Source organism: Schistocerca cancellata, chromosome 9, assembly GCF_023864275.1.
Source record: "Schistocerca cancellata isolate TAMUIC-IGC-003103 chromosome 9, iqSchCanc2.1, whole genome shotgun sequence".
In the NCBI taxonomy this organism is placed as follows: domain Eukaryota; kingdom Metazoa; phylum Arthropoda; class Insecta; order Orthoptera; family Acrididae; genus Schistocerca; species Schistocerca cancellata.
The window spans coordinates 183547015-183571972 of NC_064634.1; the positions used below are offsets into that span (position 1 = coordinate 183547015).

Sequence of the window (24958 nt, forward strand, 5' to 3'; positions counted from 1 at the left end):
AGATCTACAAGTTGAACCATCCAATTCAGTCACATACAGACCTTAATACAGCGTAGCATCTCATCATAATATCAACAACAAATACAGAAATACCAACTGAAACTGGCTTATTCAAAAATTCACTTTGTGATTTAGGTCTGTGGCCTGAACATTTCTCATTATTTAATTTGTTTCAAAGTCACAACATGTGCGTAAAATCCAGAAAAAGAAAACAAGTTTATTGCTGCACTGATTATATATTTCACAATAGCAAATCACTGATGGCCAATGCCATAAACACTTTTTTTTTGTGAATACATGGGAGTACTTGCCTAAAAAGGTAGAAAACTTGAATATACTTTTACAAAATGCATAATTAAAATAATATTATATGTTTTACATTAATAACTAACATGATAAAATAACTTGTAAATGCTCAGATGATTAATGATCAGTAAACTGTAAAGCCATACCAAATACATAGCATCACTCAGCAGCTAGAAAATAACATTCATTTTCACACTCTGTTTTTAGGTTGTCTGATGAGCATTGGAAAAAGTGCTAAGATTTATCGTAGACTATAGTACAAATAGAGCACTTGTTATTTCAATTAGAAACATGTCTCCATGTTTTGCAGATTTGCTTCTTTTGATCTACAGCAAGAAAAAGTCAAGTTGAGAAATGAATTGAAAATAAAGAAAATAAAAAATTATTAATAAAACAAAACCAGCAGACAGAGAAATAGTACCTACTTCTGCATCTGAATATTGAAAATACACAGAATTTCAAACTGTAGCTCAGTAAAAGAGTTGATCTGTGACATAATTTTAACTTTAGAAATAACCAGTCTTTAAGAATAATCAAGTATGGCTATTCATAAAGATCATCAATCCTTATATTATAAAACAAACTAAAATTACTGCAAAAGTATTGCACATTCCCATTGCTTTGGTTCAGAGTATAGATTATGATAACATTATAACACCATTGACATATAACACTAGAATGATATTTTGTGTTCATAAGTTCTGAGTCTTGTTTTCCTTAATGCTGCTCCAGATATGTGCCAACATTATGACTAGGAAAATTCCATTTTGATGTATAAGAAGCTATGTTCAGTAGATGAATAAGAAGATTTATTGCTATACAGATTAAATACAATATTCTGTAACATATTTGGTATGTTATTTGTTTTTATAAAATTCTTTGTCACTAGAGACTTGCAGGTTCAAAACTGAGACAGTAAACATCATTATAATCAACATAATAACAAAATGTTACAATAATAACACTGCTGACAGTTGCCAATTATACACGCCAGCAAACACAAATCTAAAATCTACAGCACACTACCATATTACTATGGCCTTTGAACTTATAAAAGAGTAAAAAGTAAGTGAGTAGGCCAATATAATATATACACATGAAATCAAGTATATTGTAGTGGAATTGTGACACCTGTGGGGTGACTATTCACTTTAAACATTGTCATTTTACTCAGTTGGGTAATTCACAAAGTCAGTAGTATATGTAACTTAAGATATGGAAAATGCGTATAACATTCAGTTGGTGGGAGTGTCAGGAAAAGTGAAAGTACTGTTTAATGCCAAAAATGTGACACAAAATTTTTAATATGCAAGGACTAGAAGAATTTTTCAATCGAGAGAAAGCTGTTGAAGAGAATTAGTGTCACTGCCCCAGAAGATCTGCCACCAACTTTGTTTCGGAGGACGCTTACTTTCATCCACACGCAGAACTTCTTCTTCCATTAAAAATGATCTGTAACTTGTCCGCAGCAAGGTGCGATATTTATCTGTAATTTCAAGTAATCAAATTGAGAAGAGATAAATTTTATTTAGTTCAAAATTAGTATGTAACTAAGAATGGAGACAATGGAGACAAGAAACATGGTTAGAGGACAAAAAGCAATAAAAACTAAAAATGAAGAATAACACACACACACACACACACACACACACACACACACACACACACACAGAGAGAGAGAGAGAGAGAGAGAGAGAGAGAGAGAGAAGAGGAATCAAAGACACAAATGATGGCAAGGCTTCTCTTTATATGGAAAAGGGTTTGTGTGATTTTTGAGAAGTATTTTAAATTCACATCATATCAGAAACATTTTTTCTTCATTAATGGAGATCAGAATATTCCTTTAATAATTATCATATTATTCATTTTAGTCATGAAGAATAATGACAAAGAATAAAAATAAATTGTTTTACTATGTGCAATTGAACTGTTCTGTTTTTCCTTGTTAATTATTTGTAGAGATTTTGTGAACCACTAATATACTTTGATTTGAACCTGAAAGTTTACACATTACAGCAAAACAAATAAGCATATTGCAACTGAGATGTGTCATATGCACAAGAATACTATAAACACATGCAAAGATCTAATAAAATACAGTTCAGTGTTTAAAACCTTTCAAAGGTCAGTGTGTAAATAAACTTGCTGCTTCATTTAAAAGATGAGCTCTGTATAATTAGCTCACAAAATCAATTATTAATGAACAGTTGTAAGAATCTGTAACACAGGGACATTTGTTCAACAGTAGATAACAATTCCTATCCTGATTGATGAAATTTGCAATTCCATTTCTTTTTTCAGCTATGTTCTATTGACAATTGCAAATCTTATGTACTAAAAGAGAGCCTTTAGGATTGATGTATTGTACTGTGTGAAGTGATCGTATGGCATTGTTGGCTGGGAGGCCCCATGCGGGGAAGTTCGGCCGCCATATTGCAAGTCCTTTTTAGTTGACGCCACTTCGGCGACTTGTGAGTCAATGATGATGAAATGATAATGAAGAACACACAACACCCAGTCATCACGAGGTTGAGAAAATCCCTGACCCCGCTGGGAATCGAACCTGGGACCCCGTGTGCAGGAAGCGAGAACGCTACCACAAGACCACGAGCTGCGGACGATGTATTGTACTTATTTCAGGTTTCATTATTCATGTTTTGGGAATTGATTTTTGTCTTTGATTTTAAAGAAATTAATAATCCTGTAGATTCCCTTTGCTTCTTTCTTATATAACTGGCAAATATTCTAGATTTTTTGGTATTTGGTCATGAAAATTCCATTTCTATAAATTTTATTTGTGTCTGGAGTCATGTTTTCATGGGAAATATTAACTTGAGCAGGAAGAAAAAATATATACAAGATTTAATTTACTCATTTGTCAGTTTTGCAAAGATTGAGATTTTCATGCTATAAAATTATGTTGTTGGTGTTACAGACCAAAGAGTTAATCAACAGAAATAATCAGTTTTTGAACATGCAATGTAATTGGATAGACAGTCATTTATTACTCAATATTATCGCGGCCTTGACTGTACTAAGCAGCTACTTTGACAAGGCTATGGCTTCCTAAAATCATGCTCTAAAATGAGGTCCTTTCTGTCCAACATTTTGCCCACCACACTTAGAATTGCTTTTCGTCACTCTCCTAATCTCCACAATATCCTTGCAGACCCTATGCTCCTTCTGCTACATCTCCCTACCGTATGGCTCCTACACCTGCTATCATCCCTACTCTAAGACTTCCTCCTACCATCACCTATACCAGCCCTGTAACTGGCAAAAAATATACTATCAAAGGGAGAGCCATCAGTGAAATGACACATTGTATACCAGTTGATACATCAGAATGACCAGCACCAAGTTATCAGTCAGGATGAATGGATGTAGGCAGAGGGTGTATACTGGCAACACAAAATATCCTGTTGAAGAGCATGCTCTACACCATGACAGTCATGACTTCAGTTCCTGTTTCATCAGACCTGCCATCTGAATTGTTCCCTCAGACACCAGTTTCTCAGAACTCCACAGGTGGGAACTAGTATTGCAACATATCCTTGTTTCTCGTCATGCACCTGGCCCTAATTTACATTAATTTCTTTGGTTGAGTAACTGTTTCTTTCTTCACTCCCTTTATGTTTCTGCGTCTTTCATTTCCAGACCTGTTCACTTTTCACCCCCTCCCTCCCACCTCTTATCACATATAATGCATTTAGCTTTTTGCTCTAACTAACTGGTGCACAGTGCTTTGGCAGTAATCTCTGCCTTGTGTATTATGCTGTCTTCCACTTTTAAGCTCTCAGGTTTTCAAATATCATCTGATGCAATTCCCAACAAGCAATCTTCCCTTCTCATCTCGTCTGGTAGGTCTCCCCTGACCTGGGGTTCAGGGTGACTTTTCCAAACTCTAACCCTTTTTCTAAACCTCATCAGTCCTTTTCCTTCAACATTTTGCCAGAAGAAGTAGCCACTGGACCTGAAAGCTTGCAAACTTTAATATATTTTATATGTGCATTCTCCTGCTGCTGCTTGGAGAGTAGATTTTTTAGCTATTCAATTACATTACACCAAAGAGCTAGACAGTCTTTGATTAATTTTCAGGGAGAGTAGTGTTGATTTGGAACTGGAGCAGAACAACTATGTGATTGCTTTAGAGTGAAGTTGCATTCTTTGTCTGAATATTGAGAACTAAGTCTTTATCATGTACAGTATTTTTATTTAATCTTGTGACTACTAAAGGACTATGGAAGTGAAATGCAATTCCATCTCATTAATTTACAAACAGTGAATTTTATATAGAAACCCAAATGACTCCCTGCAGCAAAGTTCATAAAGCTGAAAATGTGAAGTTGAACTGTTGAAACTGGAAATATATTGTGAGTCTTACAGTGTGAATTAAAACCTTCACAGATACTTTAGAAACCTCTGCCTGAAAATCATACCCAAGAAATATGAAGTCAACAAGCTGAGCCATAGATGTTTCTGTAGATCAAAATGAGTATTAAAAGTTGTTTTGGTAATTCAACAACCATTATTGAACTCAGAATCTATACTACTGTTTCCCTTACATTAAGCTTAGCATTTACAAATCAGATAGTCCTGATAAAGAAATACAAATACATCATTTATTATATTACAACAAAGACTTGTTGATTGGACTTTGATAATGGCAGTGATTAGACAGTCCACAAGAAACAATTATTAATAAATTGTAATAAAAGTTTTCTGCTAAGATTTCCCCTGAAACTTTTGATTACTGTCACCACATTTGTAAAAGAGTGCAAATGTTCATGTTACACATTAGAGTTACTAAGAGATACCTATTCTTGAACTTAGCAGCTGTCTGGACTTGAGTGCCTAACCTGAGCACCAGTTTGCCATTTGCCCAAGGATCTTCCCTACACCATTTGTGCAACTTAATGGCTTCCCTGATTTTGGGAGAGGTGTTAATACCACATCCTTCCAAGAGTTAGGAAAGTCTCTTGTCTTTAATATGTGGTTGAATAGAGTAGGGAGGACTTTCTATACGGTACTTAATACTATGTAATGGGTTTTGTCATGATAGTTGTTGCATCAGTGCAACTCTTTACTAATGTGGGATTTCTGCAACTGTTTATGGGATTGAAGACAATCTCATCTCCCTCTCCATATTATGATGGAAATACATAATGTTTCCCACTTGAAAGGCTGCTAGGCTATCTGCAGTGGTCGGGACTTAGAGCACTTCAGATCCTGATTTTAGTGTCGCCTTTTCACTCCACTATGGGGCAGGCAGCTTCTGCTGGCTTTCTGAAGATTTTAGAATGTATGCACCAGTGGATTTGTGAATCATGTTATAAAGTGATCCATCCATTCTTAACCCTGTTGCAGTGTTCAAAGACAGCCAGGTAGTCATACAAATCTAGCCTGATTTTCTGAAAATCTACTGTGATGGCTTTCTCTCTGGCACTTTTACACCTGCTGTTCATATCCAGATAGGGGAGGGGTCAGTAAATAGGGAATCATTGAATCCTTCAGTTTGTCTGAGGGCAAGACATCATGTTGACAGATCAGTAACAGATAACGGCTTGGTTACAGTAGTCAAATACATGCTCATCTTCTATTCAGGACACATAAAATTTCTGATTTAGTAAGTGAGTCCAATGGCACATATAAGCATTGAAGAAGAGAGATGTGCAATGAGATTAGTTAGAACTTTTAGGTTTAAATCTTCATTACGTATAGTACTATATATGACTTACACTCTATTACAATACCAATTTATAGATGACAATGAGGGAAAGAGGTAAGGTATGGATTTTCATTGTCAGCGAGTATGACACACAACCTTTAGCCATCCCCATACTAATGCTGGAGGCTGAAATGCTTGAACACAGAGTAATGCAACTGTTTTAGAGATGTCTCTTGAAGACAAAAACATGTTGATCTTCCCTGTGCTAAGAGTCTTAGTCCCTCTGCATGAATTTAGGAACCATTTACATCCCACTGGATTATATGAGCAATTTTATTAGTGAGGTCTTACATCTGATCTATTACCTGTCTGTAGAGATTGTAAGTGTGTGGCAGTTGTGGATTTAGAAATGAGAGTGTTTGATTACAGCAGACTTCATAGTCAATTGCTTTCACAGCAGATTTGATTTTAGACTGTTCTGCTAGCAGTTTTCCATTGTCTTTAGGATGGATAGGAACTATGAATCCTATGTTTGGATGCGAGCTGAGTTGGTGACCTTCACTCATATCTCCACAGAGGTGCTGGCTTCAGTCTCATTGCTTGAAGCTGTTACCAATAGGCAACACTGTGGGGTTCCAAGGGATGTCCAGAACCCCACATGTCCCACCAATAGACTTGCTACTGTGGTCTGTCCAGTTACTGCCCACATTGAAGTGTGGCGGGTAAAGATTCTTAGCCTGGTACAGTTGCCTGCAATGTTTGGGCACTCACAGAAGGTATGATTATTAGTTGTTGGGAGCTCCAATGTTAGGAATGTGATGGATCCTCTTAGGCTTATAGCAGCTGAGGAGGGTGCAGTGTACACTCTTTGCACATTCTGGAGGAACAAGTTCTTCCAGATATCACAACAGGAGCAGTGTGCAGCCAACTGCAACTGGCGGCTCATATCAGTACTAGTGATGTGCATCAGTTTGGACCTGAAGTATTCTCTCTGGATTCTGCCGGCTATTTGAGTGGTAAAGGCAGCCACTATTACTTGTGAGATGAAGACAGAGCTCACCATCACTAGCATTGTTTACAGGACCGTCAGAACCTCAGAGGGTTCTGAAACCGTATAGGCTGCAGATTCGTTAACTTGAATCATAGAGTGGAGAGATGTCAGGATGCATATAATGTCATGGGTCAGTTACACACAGGAGGTGCTTACACGGGTAGTGGGGACTGTGTGAAAAAGACTGGATGATTTCTAAGTTTGAAGGTTGTGAAAGTGTAAAAATATGGGTTCAGTCTCAAGGGGTGCATGTCACACATGAGACGAGGGTAGACCTAAGAAACATTAGTATTATAGTTGTAAATTGTCATAACTGTAATGGAAAAGAATCAAAGCCCCAAGTGTTCATAAGAAGCACTGAAGTAAACATTGTTATAGAAGCTGAAAGCTGGATTTTAGTTCAGCTGAAGCATTTACCAAGGACATAATGGTGCTCACAAAGGATAGCATGTTTGTTGTTGTTGTTAGTAGTTTCTTTTGTAATGGAATTGAAGTAGATAATTGTTGTGTTTTAGTGTGGTTAGAAGCTATACTCAACAGCCAGAACAAATTAATAATAGATTCATTCTCTGTTGCTTCCAAACTAGGTAAGTGTAAACCTGTAAACCAGACTGAGATGTGGCAAGTTGGAAACTCTCCATCTGTTATGCTTCCTACTCCCATCAATAACCTGATTTTTGATTCTAATTTTAATACAGTTGCAAATGAAATACATAATATGCACATGACTATTTCAGAACATCAATTTGGCAAATTTCCATTTAAATTAATTATTCAGGTGATTAATTTGGATATACATATTCAATTAAGATGAATAGTTTTTGTTAGAGGATCATTAATTGAAAGTTACTGCTTATTGAAAGTTCTACAACAATACACAATGGAAAAACTACATTTTACAGAGTGAATTTTGCCTCTGTGATATTGCCTATGTGATTATTAGATTCTGAAATTTGGCACTCTAATTATGTTAATGAATCACATGATAGTCCTCAATAATTAATTAAATTTTGCATAAGTTATAATAATATAAAATTATTTTCAAGATGGATGCCATACCTGTAAGATAGGTATTTTCAAATGGAAGCATAAGATGGTTCTGTATACTATATTCTAGCCTTCAACATTTTTCATAAAACTGAAAACAATAAAGTCTTGTAGTCCATCCAAAACAGCAAGCTTTAACCTACCTAATTTTCAAAATATTATGTAGTTTCTGAGATCAACAAATATCTGCATGCCAATCTTTAAATAGCACATGCCACCCCAAAATTTCCAGTCTGAGTCCAACGTTCAACTCATACCACCTATGTATATAAAAGTTGTGACCTCGAAGCTTACAGGCAGCAACTATGTCTACTGAGGTTCACATCTATGTGAAATCAGTGTGTAAAAAATACCAACTGCTAGCAATTATATTGGTTGATATGAAAGAATCTGTAGGACCCAGTTGTCATATTAATGTACTCCCAAAAGTCTGGGCTTGGATAGCAAAAGTTGTTTTGCTCACTTGTAAAAGCCTGAAACTGACAAATAACCATGTAAAATTTACATATCTTTAAATCTCGTGTATGATTGTAAACATGCAATATCAAAAAGTGACTATTCCATAAAAGTTGCTTATTAGAATTTCAAAAAATTATGTGGTTGTCTTTCTACATGAAAACAACATGTACACTGTGTGTTATCATGTGTTGCCACTGTGTCAAGTTTTTATTGTGATGTCCAGAGAATAGTTAAGTCACTGAGCCAAGGTATAGTATTGTGCACAAATTTATGAAAGGAGATGAGCAGTTCTCTTTATGTATGAAAACTGCATATTGTATGACAGGAACTGGCTACCGAAATTTTGCAAGTGCAAGTGAAGTGAAAAGGAATTACTTATATTCAAATAATGTGTGCAGTGAATCATTTGGCACTATCCTTTTTAAAGTCAGTCTTCAGGATATTATTTCAAAAACATCAGGATATTATTTCAAAAACATCAGGATATGAGACTTCAAGTCAATGAGAAATGAGTGCAAAATAGGAAAGGGATTATGCCACAAGATGTGGCTTAAATTCAGAGAAATAGTAATGACAGCAGTTGAGAGATTTATACCAAATAAACTGCTAAGAGTTAGAACAGTTCCTTCATGGAACACAAAGCAGGTCAGACCACTCTTGTAGAAGCAAAACTCTCTCTCGAAATCTGGCAGGCAATCCATAGATATTCTGGCCATATTTAAAGTGTGCCAGCACCAATCAATACCATCACTGTGTGATAAAAATGGTAATATTACTGATGATAATGCCACTAAAATGGAGTTACTAAACATGGTTATCCAACATTGCTTCACCAAAGAACATGAAGAAAATATTCCAGAATCGAAATCAAGAACAGCTGCTTACATGAGCACCTCAGAAGTAGATTCTCTTAGTGTAGCGAAGCAACTTAACAGTAGAACGCCTGGTAGAGCTCAACTGACCATTTTTTATCTTAAGATGCAAATTTCTTTGGTGTTTAAAATAGACTGTTCCTGTGATTTTATAGTTTAATTGTTTTAGAGGAGTTTTAATTTGCCTTAATTTGTTTGCTTTGCAACTAAATTTTTTTAAGATAACCTTTGGTTCCTGGAGCTGTCAATTGATCACTTCTCACAGATATGCATTTTATCTGTTTTATTTGGCTGTTTCCTTAGCCAACAACAGTGAACTTTGTGCAATGTTGTGTGGAACAGTTTTTGTGCATTTGGCTGTTCTCACTAGCAGTTCAGCTGTTGGACTATAATGGATCATTATTGTAGTCGCGTCTTTTCTGAAGCCGAAATTATAGAAATTATTTGGATGTCTCCAACTCAGTAAGAAGCACAAGGGTTACAGGGAGAGCACAATGAAAATGGTGCATTAGGCAATGAATACAATCCTTCATGCTGGAAGGGAAAATCCGCAAAATGTTATTTGAGAGACTCCGTGATCTATAGGGCATGCAAAGTTAGGGAAGAATCCTTGCCTAGTGCACTTTGCCAAGCCATTCATGAAAATACGTTGTGCCTGGTGAAAAACACACTGAAACAGAAGCACATATCGTACTCAATGGAGCTATCCTTGATTTTGGAGGTGTGACTAGGGCCTCCTTTTGGGTAGACCGTTTGCCCGGTGCAAGTCTTTCGATGGAGGTGCTGGAAGCATTATTATGCAAGAAAAAATACTAAAAGCAATATTAAAGATAATAAATATGAATAACATAACATTTTGTAATAAAAAAAGTGTAAAATCCAATAAGAACCTTAAGGGGCAGTTGACCTCCATTGTGTATTCTAAGGAATGATTCAAAGCTTGGTGTTCTAGTGTTAAGTCACTTAATAAAGACAAGTCTTCAGCCCAGACTGTACACCAGTCAGGGTCCTTTCAGACTATGCTGATGTAATAGATGCATACTTAGCAATCATATACGACCACTCGGTTGATGAAAGATCTGTACCTAAGGACTGGAACATTGCACAGATCACACCAATACACAAGAATGAAAATGGAAGTAATCCACTGAATTGCAGACCTATATCACTCACATCAATTTGCAATGCAGTTTTGGAATGTATACTATTTGAATACCAGGGTTATCCACAAAGTAAGTTCTGTTTCTATTTCTATCCGTGGCAGTGCTACGATTGCAGTTCCGAGCATGCGTGGCAGTTACGTCGACTTAAGGAGAAGACATGTATGCCATTTTCAGATTGCTGCTGACAACATGTGCTTTGTAGTCCTTCTTTATAATGTCAGCCATAATTGAAAATGCCGCTGGGTGTGAAATCGGATTTGTGATTCGTTTTCTAAATGCAAAGACAGTTAAATCAAAGGAAATTCATTGGAAAATCTGCGACATTTACGGGTGAAATGCTATGAGTGATTCAATGGTTAGGAGATGGGTCAGACTGCTCAATGAAGGACATGATCAAGTGCACGATGAATGTGACCAAACAACTCTTACGGGAATTTCACTGGGACGTGTTTGATCATCCTCTGTGCAGCCCGGACCTTGCTCCTAGCGACTTTCATCTCTTCTTACACCTAAAATCTGTCCTTGGTGGTCAACACTTCAACAATGATGATGAGCTGAAAGAACATGTTACCACATGGTTGAATACCCTGGCATTAACCTTCTATGAAGAAGGCATATAAAAACTTGTGCCACGCTGTGACAAGTGCCTACAAAATTTCAGAAGCTATGTAGAAAGGTAGTTTAACAGTTGTACAATAAATATTTTTCTGTATCTTTACATGTTTGTTTTATATAACCAAATGGAACTTACATAGTGGACATACCTCATATTATGAATTATCTCAAAGAAAATGATCTGGCACATAGTCAGCATGGATTAAGAAAATATCATATTTGTGATTCACAACTGGCCCTTTATTCACATGAAGTGCTGTTGGCAGGGGATCTCAAATTTATTCTGTATTTCCAGAAGGCTTTTGATGCCATTCCTCAGAAGCAGCTTCTAATCAAATTACATGCCTATGGCGTTGTATGACTGGATTTTTTATTTTCTGTCAGAAAGATCACAGTTTGTAGTATCTGATGGAAAGTCATCAAGTAAAAAAAAAGTGTTATCTGGCATTCTCTAAGGAAGTGTTATAGACCTTTTGCTCTCCTTAATCTATATAAACAATTTAGGAGACAATCTGAGTGGCCCTCTTAGATTGTTTGCAGATAATGACATTGTTTACCATCTCGTTAAGTGATCAGAAGGTCAAAACCAATTGCAAACTGGTTTGGACAAGACATGTGTATGATGAAAAAGCTGCAAAGTGACTCTAAGCAATAAAAAGGGTGAGGTCATCCACATGTGCACTAAAAGGAATCCTTTAAATTTTGGTTATAGGATAAATCACACAAATTTAAAGATGTCAATTCAACAAAATACCTAAGAATTGCAACAATTATGAACAACTTAAGCTGAAATGATAATAGATAATATTGGAGGGGGGGGGGGGGGGGGAAGGGGAGGGGGATAAACCAAGAACTGTATTTTACTGCCAGAATACTTGAAGATGCAAGAGGTTGCCTACACTAGGCTTGTCTGTCCATTTCTGGTGTAGTGCTGCACCGTGTGGGATCATGACTCAGTAGAATTAACAGGGGACACTGAAAAAGTTCAGAGAAAGGCAGTTTGTTTTGTTTATAATGGAATAGGGCAGAGTGTGTAATGAATATGATACAAAAATTGGGATGGCAATTATTAAAACAAAGCATTTTTGTTGCTGCAAGGTCTTTTCACCATATTTCTGCCACTAACTTTCTGTTCCAAACATGAAAATATTTTGTTGTTACTTACCAACATAGAGAGCAACTATCGTTGTGATACAGTATTAAAAATCAGAGCTTGCACGAAAAGATTTAAATGTTTTTTCTCTTTCTCATGCTTGTCTGAAGGAGATTAGATGATCCCTCTGCCAAGCACTGAAGTGTCACTTGCAGATAGTCATGTAGATGTAGATGCTTATATAAAGGCTCCTTATGTATGAAAGAAAGGTTTCATAATTCCACTAGCATTAACACATGTTTGTGCTCATGTTGATAGAAAGTCTCTGTGTCAGCTTTTGTCATAGATTTCTGCACTTCTGGCATGAAAGACAAGAGAGATGATGATCTACATTAATGAACTGAGTACCGTATTTACTCGAATCTAAGCCGCACTCGAATCTAAGACGCACCTGAAAAATGAGACTCGAAATAAAGGAAAAAAAAATTTCCCGAATATAAGCCGCACCTGAAATTTGAGACTCGAAATTCAAGGGGAGAGAAAAGTTTTAGGCCGCACCTCCAAATCGAAACAAAGTTGGTCCATTGTAATATGAGACACAATTTAGGTCAAATGAATGACGATACAGCTACAATAGTTTGGTTTGAGTTGTAAGCTTAGCAGTTAAGCTTTACCACGTAGCCATTGCTATGCGTCAGGCGCTCCGTCCGTATTTATACGGGTACCCTTCCTTTTTCACGTGCTTCGTCTGGTTTGAATCGATTGCTTATTTTGCTTTGATCTGATAAGTGCCGTTTTCTTTGTTATAGGTGTTTGCGTCACTCTTAAGCTGAAAATGCATTACTGCACTGTGTCGTGCATTGTTGTCGCATTCTAATAGTGCGTGTTTACGGCCTGTCGCGGCTCGCGGCATGGCTTGCTTTTGTGCGCGCTACCGCCGCGTACAATAAAAAAAAAGGAGAGGAATCGTCTCATTAGCGAAACAAGAGACTGCTATTTGTTGTTACTTACACTGCTGCTTTCTTTGATAATGATCAACAAGAATCAAATAATAGACTGCGTATGATAGAACATGTTCTGAACAAGAGTTAGGCGAAAATTTTTCTCCGTTTGAAAATCTTTGCGGCCGCTTCTTTATTACATCAAATTCTGCACAGAAATTAGTCATCGTAGATTTAAAAATCTAGTCACTTGCCGTGCTTCATTTCTGACTGCATCACTATTAGGCATAAGAATAATACGAATATAAACATGACACGATACGTATATTCTTCCGCGTTTGCTGTTGTCTCACTCTAGTTTCGTAGTTTATTAGGCAGACAGGATTTAAATGAGATAGCAGCAAACACGAAAGAATACATGGCAAAATGTTTATATTCGTATTATTCTTATGGTGAAGAGAATACTGTATGTGATTCAAATTTCATCAGGTTCCTATTAGCACCATCTCTGCTCACAGATAGGAAAAAAAATCAGAACATAGAGTTGGCCATATTGACAAACATCCCAAACAGTCTTGTCAGTCAGATTTTCGTAGTACACTGAAATTGTGCCCACATTCGAAGATGAACAATACGGAATTTGTATTTACTTCGTTGGATAATGTATGAAAATGCAATGGTCGAAACTCGCGGCGGAGAAAAAAAAGCTCGTCTTCCACTTCTTTTTAAAAAATTTATTTACTGACGCAGAGGTTTTGGCGCCAGTATTTATCTTTGTGCCTACAAAGTATGCCTGCGTAGCGCTACATATATTCGACGGCAGAAGTTAGTTGTGGCAGCACGTACCAACATTTTTCATAACTTTAGCTTGCTTTGCACTCGAGTCTAAGCCGCAGGCGGTTTTTTGGATTACGAAAACTGGAAAAAAAGTGCGGCTTAGATTCGAGTAAATACGGTACCTTCTCTGAATCCCTGTAAGACATTTTATGGTAGTTTTTATTTCTTGCATCTTTTTCCCCCTTCATTCTCACAAGTGGGTCACTCTCAGTCTGAGAGTTCCATAATGTGTCTCTCACTCCCAGCCTTCCAAAACCTATCCCTCTTTCCTCTGTGAAGAAGAAACTAACAGTTCCAATGATTACTAACAATTTTTTCGCATTTGAGTGTGTCTCTTAGTAGCATTGGAATTTCATCCTATGAAGGTAAAAACTGGCCAGCTATTTAGTCTCACTCTAAATAATTATGTAATTGATTTTTAAAAAACAGGAGACTTTTCTGGGTTGCCTGTTTAGCTCTCTTGGATTACTCATAACTCTTTTCCTCTGATTCATGTAAACTGTTCTCCTGGGTCCAGAGAATTTTTATGTCTTCAACTCAGCATGTGATGTATTTATGATAATCAATATGCAATTAATATCAAAATAATAAATAAAAGGAGAATTAATTTTAAAAATAAAATGATTACATGATTAAAGAAAATAAAAGATAAAACAACAAATAATCTACTAATACTGCTACTTAATTTTGTTCATTATAATAAATGTTTTTGGAAAGCCTGGTGTAACTGGTACTGTTTTTCATCATTTAAAACAATACTGCAACTACAAAACAACCAACAGTTTTTATTATAAAATAAAACATAGAGTGGAACTTTGTATGCTGGACCGAGACTCAAACTAGGTATGTTTGCCGTACATGGGCAAGTACTCTACCGACGAAGCTACTCAAGCACGACTTACGACCCCCTGTCACAACTTTGCTTCCACCAGTACCTCATCTCCTACCTTTCAAACTTCACAGAAGCTCTCTGTTGCAGAGTGAAAATTTCATTCTGGAAACATCCCCCAGGCTGTGGCTAAGCCAAACCTCCACAATATCCTTCCTTTGAGGAGTGCTAGTCTTGCAAGGTTTTCAGGCGAGCTTCTGTGAAGTTTGTAAGGTAGGAGATGAGGTACTGACAGTAGTAAAGCTGGGAGGAGGGGTCATCAGTGATGCTGGGGTAGTTCAGTTGATGGAGCACTTGCCTGTGAAAGGCAAAGGTCCCAAGTTTGAGGCTTGGTCCAGCACTTAGTTTTAATCTGCCAGGAGGCTTTATATCAGTGCACACTCCACTGCAAAGTGAAAATTTCATTCTGGAAACAACCCATAAGTTGTGGCTAAGCCATGTCTCTGCAATATCCTTTTTTCCAGGGGTGCTAGTGTTGAAAGGTATGCAGTGGAGCATCTGTGAAGTTCGGAAAGTAGGAGATGGGGTGCTGGTGGAAATACAGCTGTGAGGAGGAGACATGAGTTGTGCTTCAGTAACTCAATTGGTAGAGCACTTGCCTATGAAGGTAAAGGTCCTGAGTTCAAGTCTTGGTCCTGCACACAGTTTTAATTTGACAGGAAGTTTTATATCAGTGTAAATTCTGCTGCAGAGTGAAAATTTCATTCTGAAAATATAAAGTCTTTTTCTAATCTATTTTTCCACATTTGTGGTGAACCCTGCTGGTTGCATTTGTTTCTAGGAATGGAAATTTAATTCAAGAGACAGTCAGCCAATCCCAAATGGAAAATGTTCATTTTACCATGTACATTGTTGGTGAGATCTTCTCTTTCTTCAGGTTCTGTGTGTAGAATTCCAGGACCACCCACCCACAGTACCTACTGAGACCATGGTCATTAGGTATGTTGCTCTAAGGTCTTCTGCTGAAAGCCTCACTAAAGCCAGTGAGAATCACTAGTCTCAAAAATCCTCACACAGTGTCCTCTTTGTGTAGGCCTCCTTCTATTTCTCAGCCAAACCTATAGCTGTTTTACTCTCTGTCTGATCTTCCCATTCTCTAATTCATGTTGTTATAACCAGCATCTCTGATGTGTCTGCACAGGTTTCTGACATGACTGCTCAAGCTCTTCTTCCCTTGTGTATATTTCTAAGTCTTTCAAGGAAACTTGTTAGATTTGTTAGCCTTTCTCGTCTCAGTATTATAGAAATTGTTGGATTCTGAAAGAAATTTCCATTGTCATCTGACACTACTGACTGTTTATTAAACTGCCATACCCCATGGGCAACCACACTCACATGCACTGATTAGTCTTAATTTTATTCTTTTCAGATAGCCTGGGTATGTTCAGTATCCAATAGAGTGATGACTCATCCTCCTGGAGGGCTACATGTATTTAAAACTGAGCTGCTGATACAGACTTGAAAGGAAACGAACACACTTTGCTGTTGGTGCTGTTTCCTAGGAAAGCTTGCATGCTTGCAGGAGTCATACATTATTTTCTTCTTTCGTTGAAACAGGTTACATGAATACAGGAAAAATCATGATTTTGTGCTGTCTGAATATTGGAACCACTCATGTAGACTTGTGGAAATGTTTATGGGCTGCCAAGTGCACAAGAATAGTGTGTCAATACAAATGATGCTTTAAACTCCATAGGGGGCTTGGGATGTATGACTACATTTTGAAATGGAGGTCAGTGTCATTCATCAGATAATTCATATTTCAATTAATTTATTATCAATTCTCATTATACCACTTCTTGAGACAACACATTTTCTGTCAGTAATTGTGCATGTAAGTGCTCCTGCCAAATAATACAAGTTTGAAATCTGTACTGTAGTGTTGTGCACTTTGTTTATGTGTGCTTGTCTGCTACTCAAAAGCACTTGCTAGCTGTGAGTTGATACTGATATTAGTTTGTTGCTCATTCCCATCAGACAGTGTGTAAAACTGCCTTTGTGCTAGTGCACAAGCAAACTTTATTATTCAGTAACTTATTATCATGTAGTATGGTAATTAAGGCCCAAAATTCCTAAGATAACAGAAACAAAAGCCAAAGAAATATTAATATATATTAAACTGTAAATTTTGTTGCCATAGCAAGACCATCAGGAATTAAACAGAGCTGGCAACATTCTCCAGGACCTATATATACATACCAGCAAGTTCCTGACATTTCCCTCCTGTTCCACCATATTCTTCAGGTAATATATCAAGTGGTAAAAATTTTCCTAATGATGTTACTGGGCCATGGAAGTGAAGCTAAAAAAAAGAACAAAGTCTAGTGGTTTACACATAACCATATTTGCACAAGCTACATATGTGACAGTGTGTTGAAGCTATAAAGAAGGAAATATTCTTAACCATTTATTGTTGACCACAATACATTGGCAGGGTTTCAGCTGTCAATTTTGGTCACAAAATGTTGAAAAAAGAGTTGAAAAATGAAGCAGTATGTAACAATTCTGTAGTGTGCCACGTTCTGAGAGAAGAGCCAGTAAAATAAAATTTTAGTGGCTCATTGTCCTGACAGCAATATGCAAAAGAAGATTGTTACAGACATTACAGGGTTTGTATTTCCATTTTAATTTTGAGACAAATCAAGGTAGAATCCTACAAAATACCACCTCCTTCAGACAAAAAATACATATTACATTAAAAACATTGTCTTTTCACTGCTGCAGAGATGACATGTCATAAACTGATCATCTTTGAATGACTGTACAGCTTATATGTGATTGAATGTCATTTTCCTGGAATAAAAACTGTCAGGAAATAACTGTTTTTGAAAGCTCAGATTACTCATACTATGGGGTACTATTTGCTGCTAGTAAAGTTTTTCTAATTTAAAAACCACATAGCTTGGTTAACATACATCATACTCAATACAACATGCTTCCTGAAAGTTTAAAATCAAATAAAGCACAATTAATGAAAAGTGAAAATGTTGCTTCAGAAGAACTGCTTGTGTACAGTAGAAGAATTTGTGAATATCACTCTAAAATAACAAAGTTAAATATTTTCTTATGTACCATAAGCTTCTAGCTGGTTAGTTCATTCTTCAGATCAAACAATTCTGTTGGAGGAACATCTGCAACTGAGCATTAAACCTGAGATTGAAAATCTGGTTACAGTTGTAAGGTTCTTTTATATAGAACGCAACTGGTCGCAGGCTCTTATACTCCTATCATCAGGTGTTATACTGAAAATAGCACAAGACTGGATATAACAATTGTTTTTACACAGAGTCAGACAAAAAAAAAGTTCCATACAACCTTTTAGAAACCACCAGTCAGGCTAGGCACTGTAAAACCTAAGTCAATGGTAAAGTGACACCAGATGACTACAGATGATTGCCTGGGTAAAAAAATATGCAATGAATACCAAGACACTTACGCTTCATGCTGCGACCTCAAGGGCTGCAGTGGACAAGTACAGGATGTGGTTTTTTACCAGCAAGTGCAGAGCACAGAGCAGTGTGCACAAAGGGGGAAGCACACTGTTAAACCAGAGTGGCAAAAGCACTGCCATCTGTTGATGAGAAGAAGAACATGGGGCTATTAGCCCAGTTGTTCACAATTTGAATTAGTGATTTACATTTAAAATAATAAAAAAAACATAGGAAGTTACACAAAAAATGTTAAAAGTGCATTATGAGTGGTAAAGGAACATTCTATAGTATTGTCTGGTGTCATTTTGCCATTGACTTAGGTTTTACAGCACCTACCTCATCCAATGGTTTCTAAAATGTTATACAGAATTTTTTCTTTGCTTTTTCATGCATATTACTCCATGCAAGAACCATTATCATCTCAGGTCTCTTGCTATTTTCAATATAATACCTGATAATGGGCATATGAGTGCCTGAAGCCGATCATGTTCTAAATAAAAGAACCTTACAGCTGTAGCGAGATTGCCGGCCGCGGTGGCCGTGCGGTTCTGGTGCTGCAGTCCGGAACCGCGGGACTGCTACGGTCGCAGGTTCGAATCCTGCCTCGGGCATGGGTGTGTGTGATGTCCTTAGGTTAGTTAGGTTTAAGTAGTTCTAAGTTCTAGGGGACTTATGTCCTAAGATGTTGAGTCCCATAGTGCTCAGAGCCATTTGAACCATTTTGTAGCGAGATTTTCAACCTGTGGAATTCTTCTGATGCTATTTTTCTTCGGAATAACCAAGTGAAATGTTTTCTTAAGTACAAGTTTTCAGTTGATTTATTTCATTCTACAGATGTGACAGTCGTTTTTTAATTAAGAGTTCCTAATAATATTTATATAAATTGTAATTGCAATTTGTCCCATATCCACTGTTTTTTGTATCATTAGTTAATTATAGTTTTTATACAAATTCAGATTATCATTTATCCCATATCCACATGTAACAACACACAACATGATTTATGAGATCAATACAATTCAATTTTTAAAAAATGACTAGGTTTAGCTGCAGCATATTTAATCTTACAGCCTAGTGTTGAACACAGGGTGAAGTGTCACTTACTTCTGCAGGTTGTAGTATGGGTCAAAATAAGAAGAAAAGTTCCTACAGTATTATGTCTGCAAACCAATACTTGTTGAGAAATGAGCTGTTGAAGATCGCAGTTCACAGCCTTAAGTATGTTTACAGATAAGGCATGGGTCACAAGAGATGGCATAGTAAATTACTTCAAAATGTTTGTGGGGACAAATGTGAATCCTCAAGCAGTTATGCAGGTGAGGTATTAAGATCACTTCAATATCAGTGTATGGGCAGGAACTGTAGTTGACAGACTCATATGGTCATACTTTTACCAAATGGATTAATAGGAGCTGTGTATCACCGATTTCTGTATAATACATAACCAGCACCACTGGAGAACATTGCCCTTGCAAAAAGACAATGACTATGGTTTATGCTTGAAGGGACGTCTCCCCATTTTCTATGTATCATGTGACAGTACCTCATTGCCACATTTCATCATTAATGGATTGGTTGAGGAGGTCTGATACCATGGGATAAACATTCACTGGATCAGAATCTGTTGGACTACTTGGCTACGAAGATATTTAAAGGTATTGGTGTGTACTCTACCCACTGAAATGTGCAAAAGTTATGAGTGTGTGACCAATGCCTGTGATGCAGTTTGAATGAAGCCAGATGTGTCTGAAAGAGTGCATGACTCACTTTGAAGAAGGGCAGAAGGATGTGTGAAAATATGTGGTAACCATATGCAGCAGTGCATATAGTGCCTACTTCTATGCAAGAGAGATGGGTATGAGAGGAATGATTGATCCATGTGTTATGAGGTAGAGGGCTATGGGACATATCATTATAGGAACATTTCTTCTAGTTTTGACCAATGGTACCTTCTGTAGGAATAAGTGTCATTTTTTAAAACAGCCTGTGTGTGAATTAGAGGGGAGTGTTTTTTTTTTAAATGCCTGTACAGTGGAACTTGACATAGTGAGTGTAATTCATTTCAGAATGTTATGCTGTGAAACAATTGTTAAGTGAAACAGTTTACCCTGTATAAATTAATGTAAAATACAATAATGTGTTCCACACAGAAAAAGTACTAAAAGTTTTATCTTATTGATGACATTTATTCAAAGAAAATTGTACATATAGTGTTATATACTTAACTATTTACAGTACATAACTAATTCTTTTTCACTAGGAAGCTATCTATAGTCATTTCTTTCTGCCAATGCTTCAACACCTGGTGAAAATATGACACAGCATTGTTGACAAATAAATTTGTAGCGTGCATAGTCACTGTTTTATTGAGGTGATGACTTTCCATGTATGATGCAGCCAATTCCCATGCTTTCAGCATTCCTCTTATTGCACCAGAAGATTACTGTGCTTTGGAGTTACCACCACCACCATCTCCTCCTCCTTCTCCTCCTTCTCCTCTGAAAAACTTCTCTCCACAACCTCCTGCTGTGAAACACACTGCAACTCCATAAGCTCTTAGGTGGTCATTTTTCGGCCATAATCTTCCACAAGCTCATCGATATCATTGTTATCCACTTCTAGTTTCATGCTCTTGGCCAAAGACACAATCTTGTTGACAACAAGCTCCACAGGTACTGACTCAAATGCCTCAGAGTCACATTCGACAATGCACTCTGGCAAATCTTATTCCAAGCAGAAGTGTGAGTTCTCTTGGTAACCCCTTCCCGTGCCTTTCCGATCATATTGATGCAGGCAACAAAGTTTAAGTGATATTTCCAAAACACTCTGAGAGTAAGACTGGTAGCTTCAGTCAACTCAAAGAAATGCAAAAGAGTTCTTTAGTGTACCATTTCTTAAAGTTAGAAATAATCTGCTGGTCGATAGGCTGGAGTAACACGAGTGGTGCTGAGAGGCAGAAATTGGATTTTGATGAATTGAAATTCTTCAAGGAGGTGGTCTTGTATGCCTGGAGAATGGGCAGCAGCATTGAGTGCCAGACTCATCTCAAGCAAATATTTATTCACTGAAGGACCAAACGCTTCACTGATCCAGTCACAGGAAAGATCACATGTACCCAAGCCTTGTGTTGGACCTCCACATCACATTTAACCTGCTCCTCTGGACTTCACACTTCTTGAAGACTCATAGAGTTTCTGAATGGTAAACAAGCAGTGGTTTAATTTTCCAACTGCCACTTGCATTAGCACAGCATAGCAGTGTGAGAAAGTCTTTCACTGGCTTGTGGTGGGGGAATGTATTCTCCTCTGGTGCTATAGAGGTACGCTTCAGCATCTTTTTCCAGAATAGACCTGGCTCATCACAATTACAACTCCACTGCAGCAAATAACCTTCATAATCTACAAACATCTTGAAGTTGCTGATGAAGTTCTCTGCTGCCTTTGTGTGAGAGCTGGCTGCTTCGCTGTGCCCCACAATGCTGTAGATGTTGGTTCTTCTCTTAAACTTCTCAAATCATCCATGGCTTCCCTTAAACATGTTTTTTTTGGCTGCTGATGATCCTGGCATCTTATTAATGAGGTCAGCAAAAAATTATTCTCGCCTTCTCATAAATGATGTTTTCTCTAATAGTGTTGCCTTGCAATTGCTTTTCATTTATCCATATAAGGAGCAACATTTCAACAGCATCCAGAATATGAAACTATTGTTTAGATGCCCTTGCCACTTCCTTTGAAGCATTTGTCTCCTCAATTTTGTCCTTGTTCTTGAGGATTGTGCACATAGTTGATGTAGACAAATTGTATGTGCGTGCTAAATCAGCAACACTCTCACCATGTTCGCATTTTTCAACAATTTTAAGCTCCATATCTGAGGTCATTTTCTTTCTCTTGTGGTTATCTTCTTGTGGCTTTATCTTCAGGGACTTTTCTACAATGGTTATTAAAATTTGCACACAAAAAACACTACGTGAACACTAGTTGAGAAAAATGTGTGATCACAAGCTTCACAATGATGATAGCAGAAAGAGCGCTAAACCCAGACTGGAGTATGTACTAAAGTCATTGTTCATATGCTGCTGCCAACAATGAAAGGTGTTCATATTGTTGAATGTTTTCCTGCTGCATGTGAACAGCTGCTAACATCACATTAAATTATTGTCACTCGTTATTTGAAACATTGTTCATTAAGTGAGTCATTTTTTGCAATTTGTTTAGCTCATTATGTGAATTGTACATTACAGTAGGCGCTCATTAAGCCAGGTTCCATTGTAATGTAAAAATTAAATTACTATTCAATTTAGTACAGCAACTGTCTTTTTAGTATGTAATAGCTATACAAAGTGTATGGTACCCTTAAAAAATAAATAAAATAGGTTGTAGATAATAACATTAAATGGGGCTAAATAAAAATATAATGAAGTCTCACCAATTTTATGATTTCACTTTTTAGGAAGGGCTTCACAAGTGCTAACACTTTGTCAATGAAACCGACTGTGTTGATGACGTGAACCCCTTTCAGTCGGACAGGATGGCAGTCCTGCAAAAGAATAATCACCTTTTTATTGTGTTTCATTTAATTGCTGTCTTCACAATATTCTAAGTGAGATTGGTTTTCCTATTTAAATAATGTGATGAATAAGCATTCCTGAAATAGATTACATGTGGAAAATGGAACATAAGCTGTGATTGTACCAAAGTAAAAAACGAATGGAAGTTGGAAGCTGAAATTTTTCAAAACTCATAATGATTAATATTACAGTCTATCTAAATGACAGTAGTCTGTCTCTGATGAAATCAAAGCAATGAAGAAACACAATAATTTTAGCCTACAAAGAAATGCTCAAGTATAAAAAGTACTAGCCAACCCCCATAGAACAAATAATCTTTGCAAACTGGACCTGTTTCCTGCCTGCCAAATAAACAGAGATAAGGAATGTATAAGGGTGTACTAAAAAGTAATGCCTTTGAATTTTTAAAACTTTAGAAAATAAAACAAATTTTATTAATATTCTACATTTTATTCTTGATGCCTGTATATTTGCAGTCTTCTGTCACCAGAGGACTCTGAACTGTGTTTTGTAATGTGGCAATGTCTAATGTAATTATTTTAGTGCATGGGAAACAGTAGGCCGTAATCAAGTTTTGAATTCAAAGAGTTCATCCACATGGAGCACCCTCTCCTTCAGGATGATAATGTCAGAGTACACATGAATGCATTGACATCTGCAACAATTTGACACTCTGGATGGACTGTCATTGATCATACAGTTCTGATTTGGCCCATACAATTTTTGTCTGTTTCCAAATCATCAATAACACATTCCAAGACTTCACTTTGATAGTGAAGAAGCAGTGCAAGCAGAGGTGAGGTTGTGGCTCCATTGACAAAGTTAAACATTCTAGAGTGATGATACCAATAAACTGTGGGTGTAACCAGTACTATATTTTTGGGAAGAGGGGAAGGGGGAGGTGGGGACAACTCAATAGATAGGGTGCACAAGACTGTATAAATGGGAGACTCCCTTGTAAAAATCTGGAAAAAATTAGGACCTAAAACCAATCTTTGTAGCATTTTTGATGCCTCAGACCACATATTTCAATGGAACTTAAATCTCGTAAAGGATGCCATTTTTAGCCTGGATTAAAATGTATTTTGCAATTACTGAATATAAAAATGTTATATAGTGTTAACATTTAAATGTATTGACTGTATGCGTGCAATTATTATGGAAACTGTTTCAAAGTGAATAGTTTTTCAAAATAAACAGTGCTTGAATTATCACTCATTGTTGTATCTACAAAGATAATTAAAACTGGCACATTAGTAAATGCCACAAACCATTAATTCTTACTGTGTAAGAACTTTTAATATGTGTAATTGTTAAGCTTGGATGAGAATGCTGTGTTGTTTTATGTCAACTAAGACTCAAAAATTGAAACTGCTTCTCAAAAAATATTGGGGGTGGGCGGCAGGGGGGAGGGTGAACACATCCCCACTGTCCCCCCTGGTGGTGATGCCCATGCAATAAAGTGGTCTCTTGTTGGGAGAAATTTGTTCATTGCAAGGGTGACTATGTTCAGAAATAAATATACAGACATGAAGAATAAAGATGTAGAATTTTAGTAAATTTTATTTTTATTTGAAATGCTTTAAGAATTTTCACATAAAAATTGGAGTAATTAATTTTCAGCATGACCTTATAAGCTTCTATGAGACATCTTACTAGGTATGTAATTTTTTAAAAGCAATTCAATCAACAAAATATAGTTCCTCATTAACAGTACATAATTTTTACTATAAATGTATTTAACTATTTCTGTGCTGACCACTTTTGTGAAAACTAAAGACACAACAACTTTTCTATCACCTTAATTGATTTTGGCAAAACAATGTGATGAAGCCTTTGTGACAAAGTTGTTTGATTCTCTGGCAGCTGAAATAAAATTCCTGACAGAGAAATAACTTAAAACAAAATGACAATATTTAATCTTGGAAACTCTTCCTACTAATTTTTTTTTTTATTTTGCTGTGAACTCATAAACACATATAGTGTAAAAAAATACAAACTAAACTAACTTATTCGTTC

At 36.7% G+C, this 24958-nt stretch overlaps 1 protein-coding gene across 1 annotated transcript in view; it reads right to left on the minus strand.

Moving 5' to 3' along the window:
- Positions 1–231: 231 nt before the first annotated feature.
- LOC126100891 (retinol-binding protein pinta-like) overlaps positions 232–24958 on the minus strand; it is a 341960-nt gene continuing 317233 nt past the window's right edge. Inside the window, exons 5-7 of the mRNA XM_049911558.1 lie at positions 22798–22908; positions 17141–17243; positions 232–1792 (exon numbers count right to left, since the gene is read on the minus strand). Coding sequence (XP_049767515.1) covers positions 1635–1792; positions 17141–17243; positions 22798–22908 — 372 coding nt within the window. The 3' untranslated portion in view covers positions 232–1634. The remainder of the gene's footprint in view (positions 1793–17140; positions 17244–22797; positions 22909–24958) is intronic.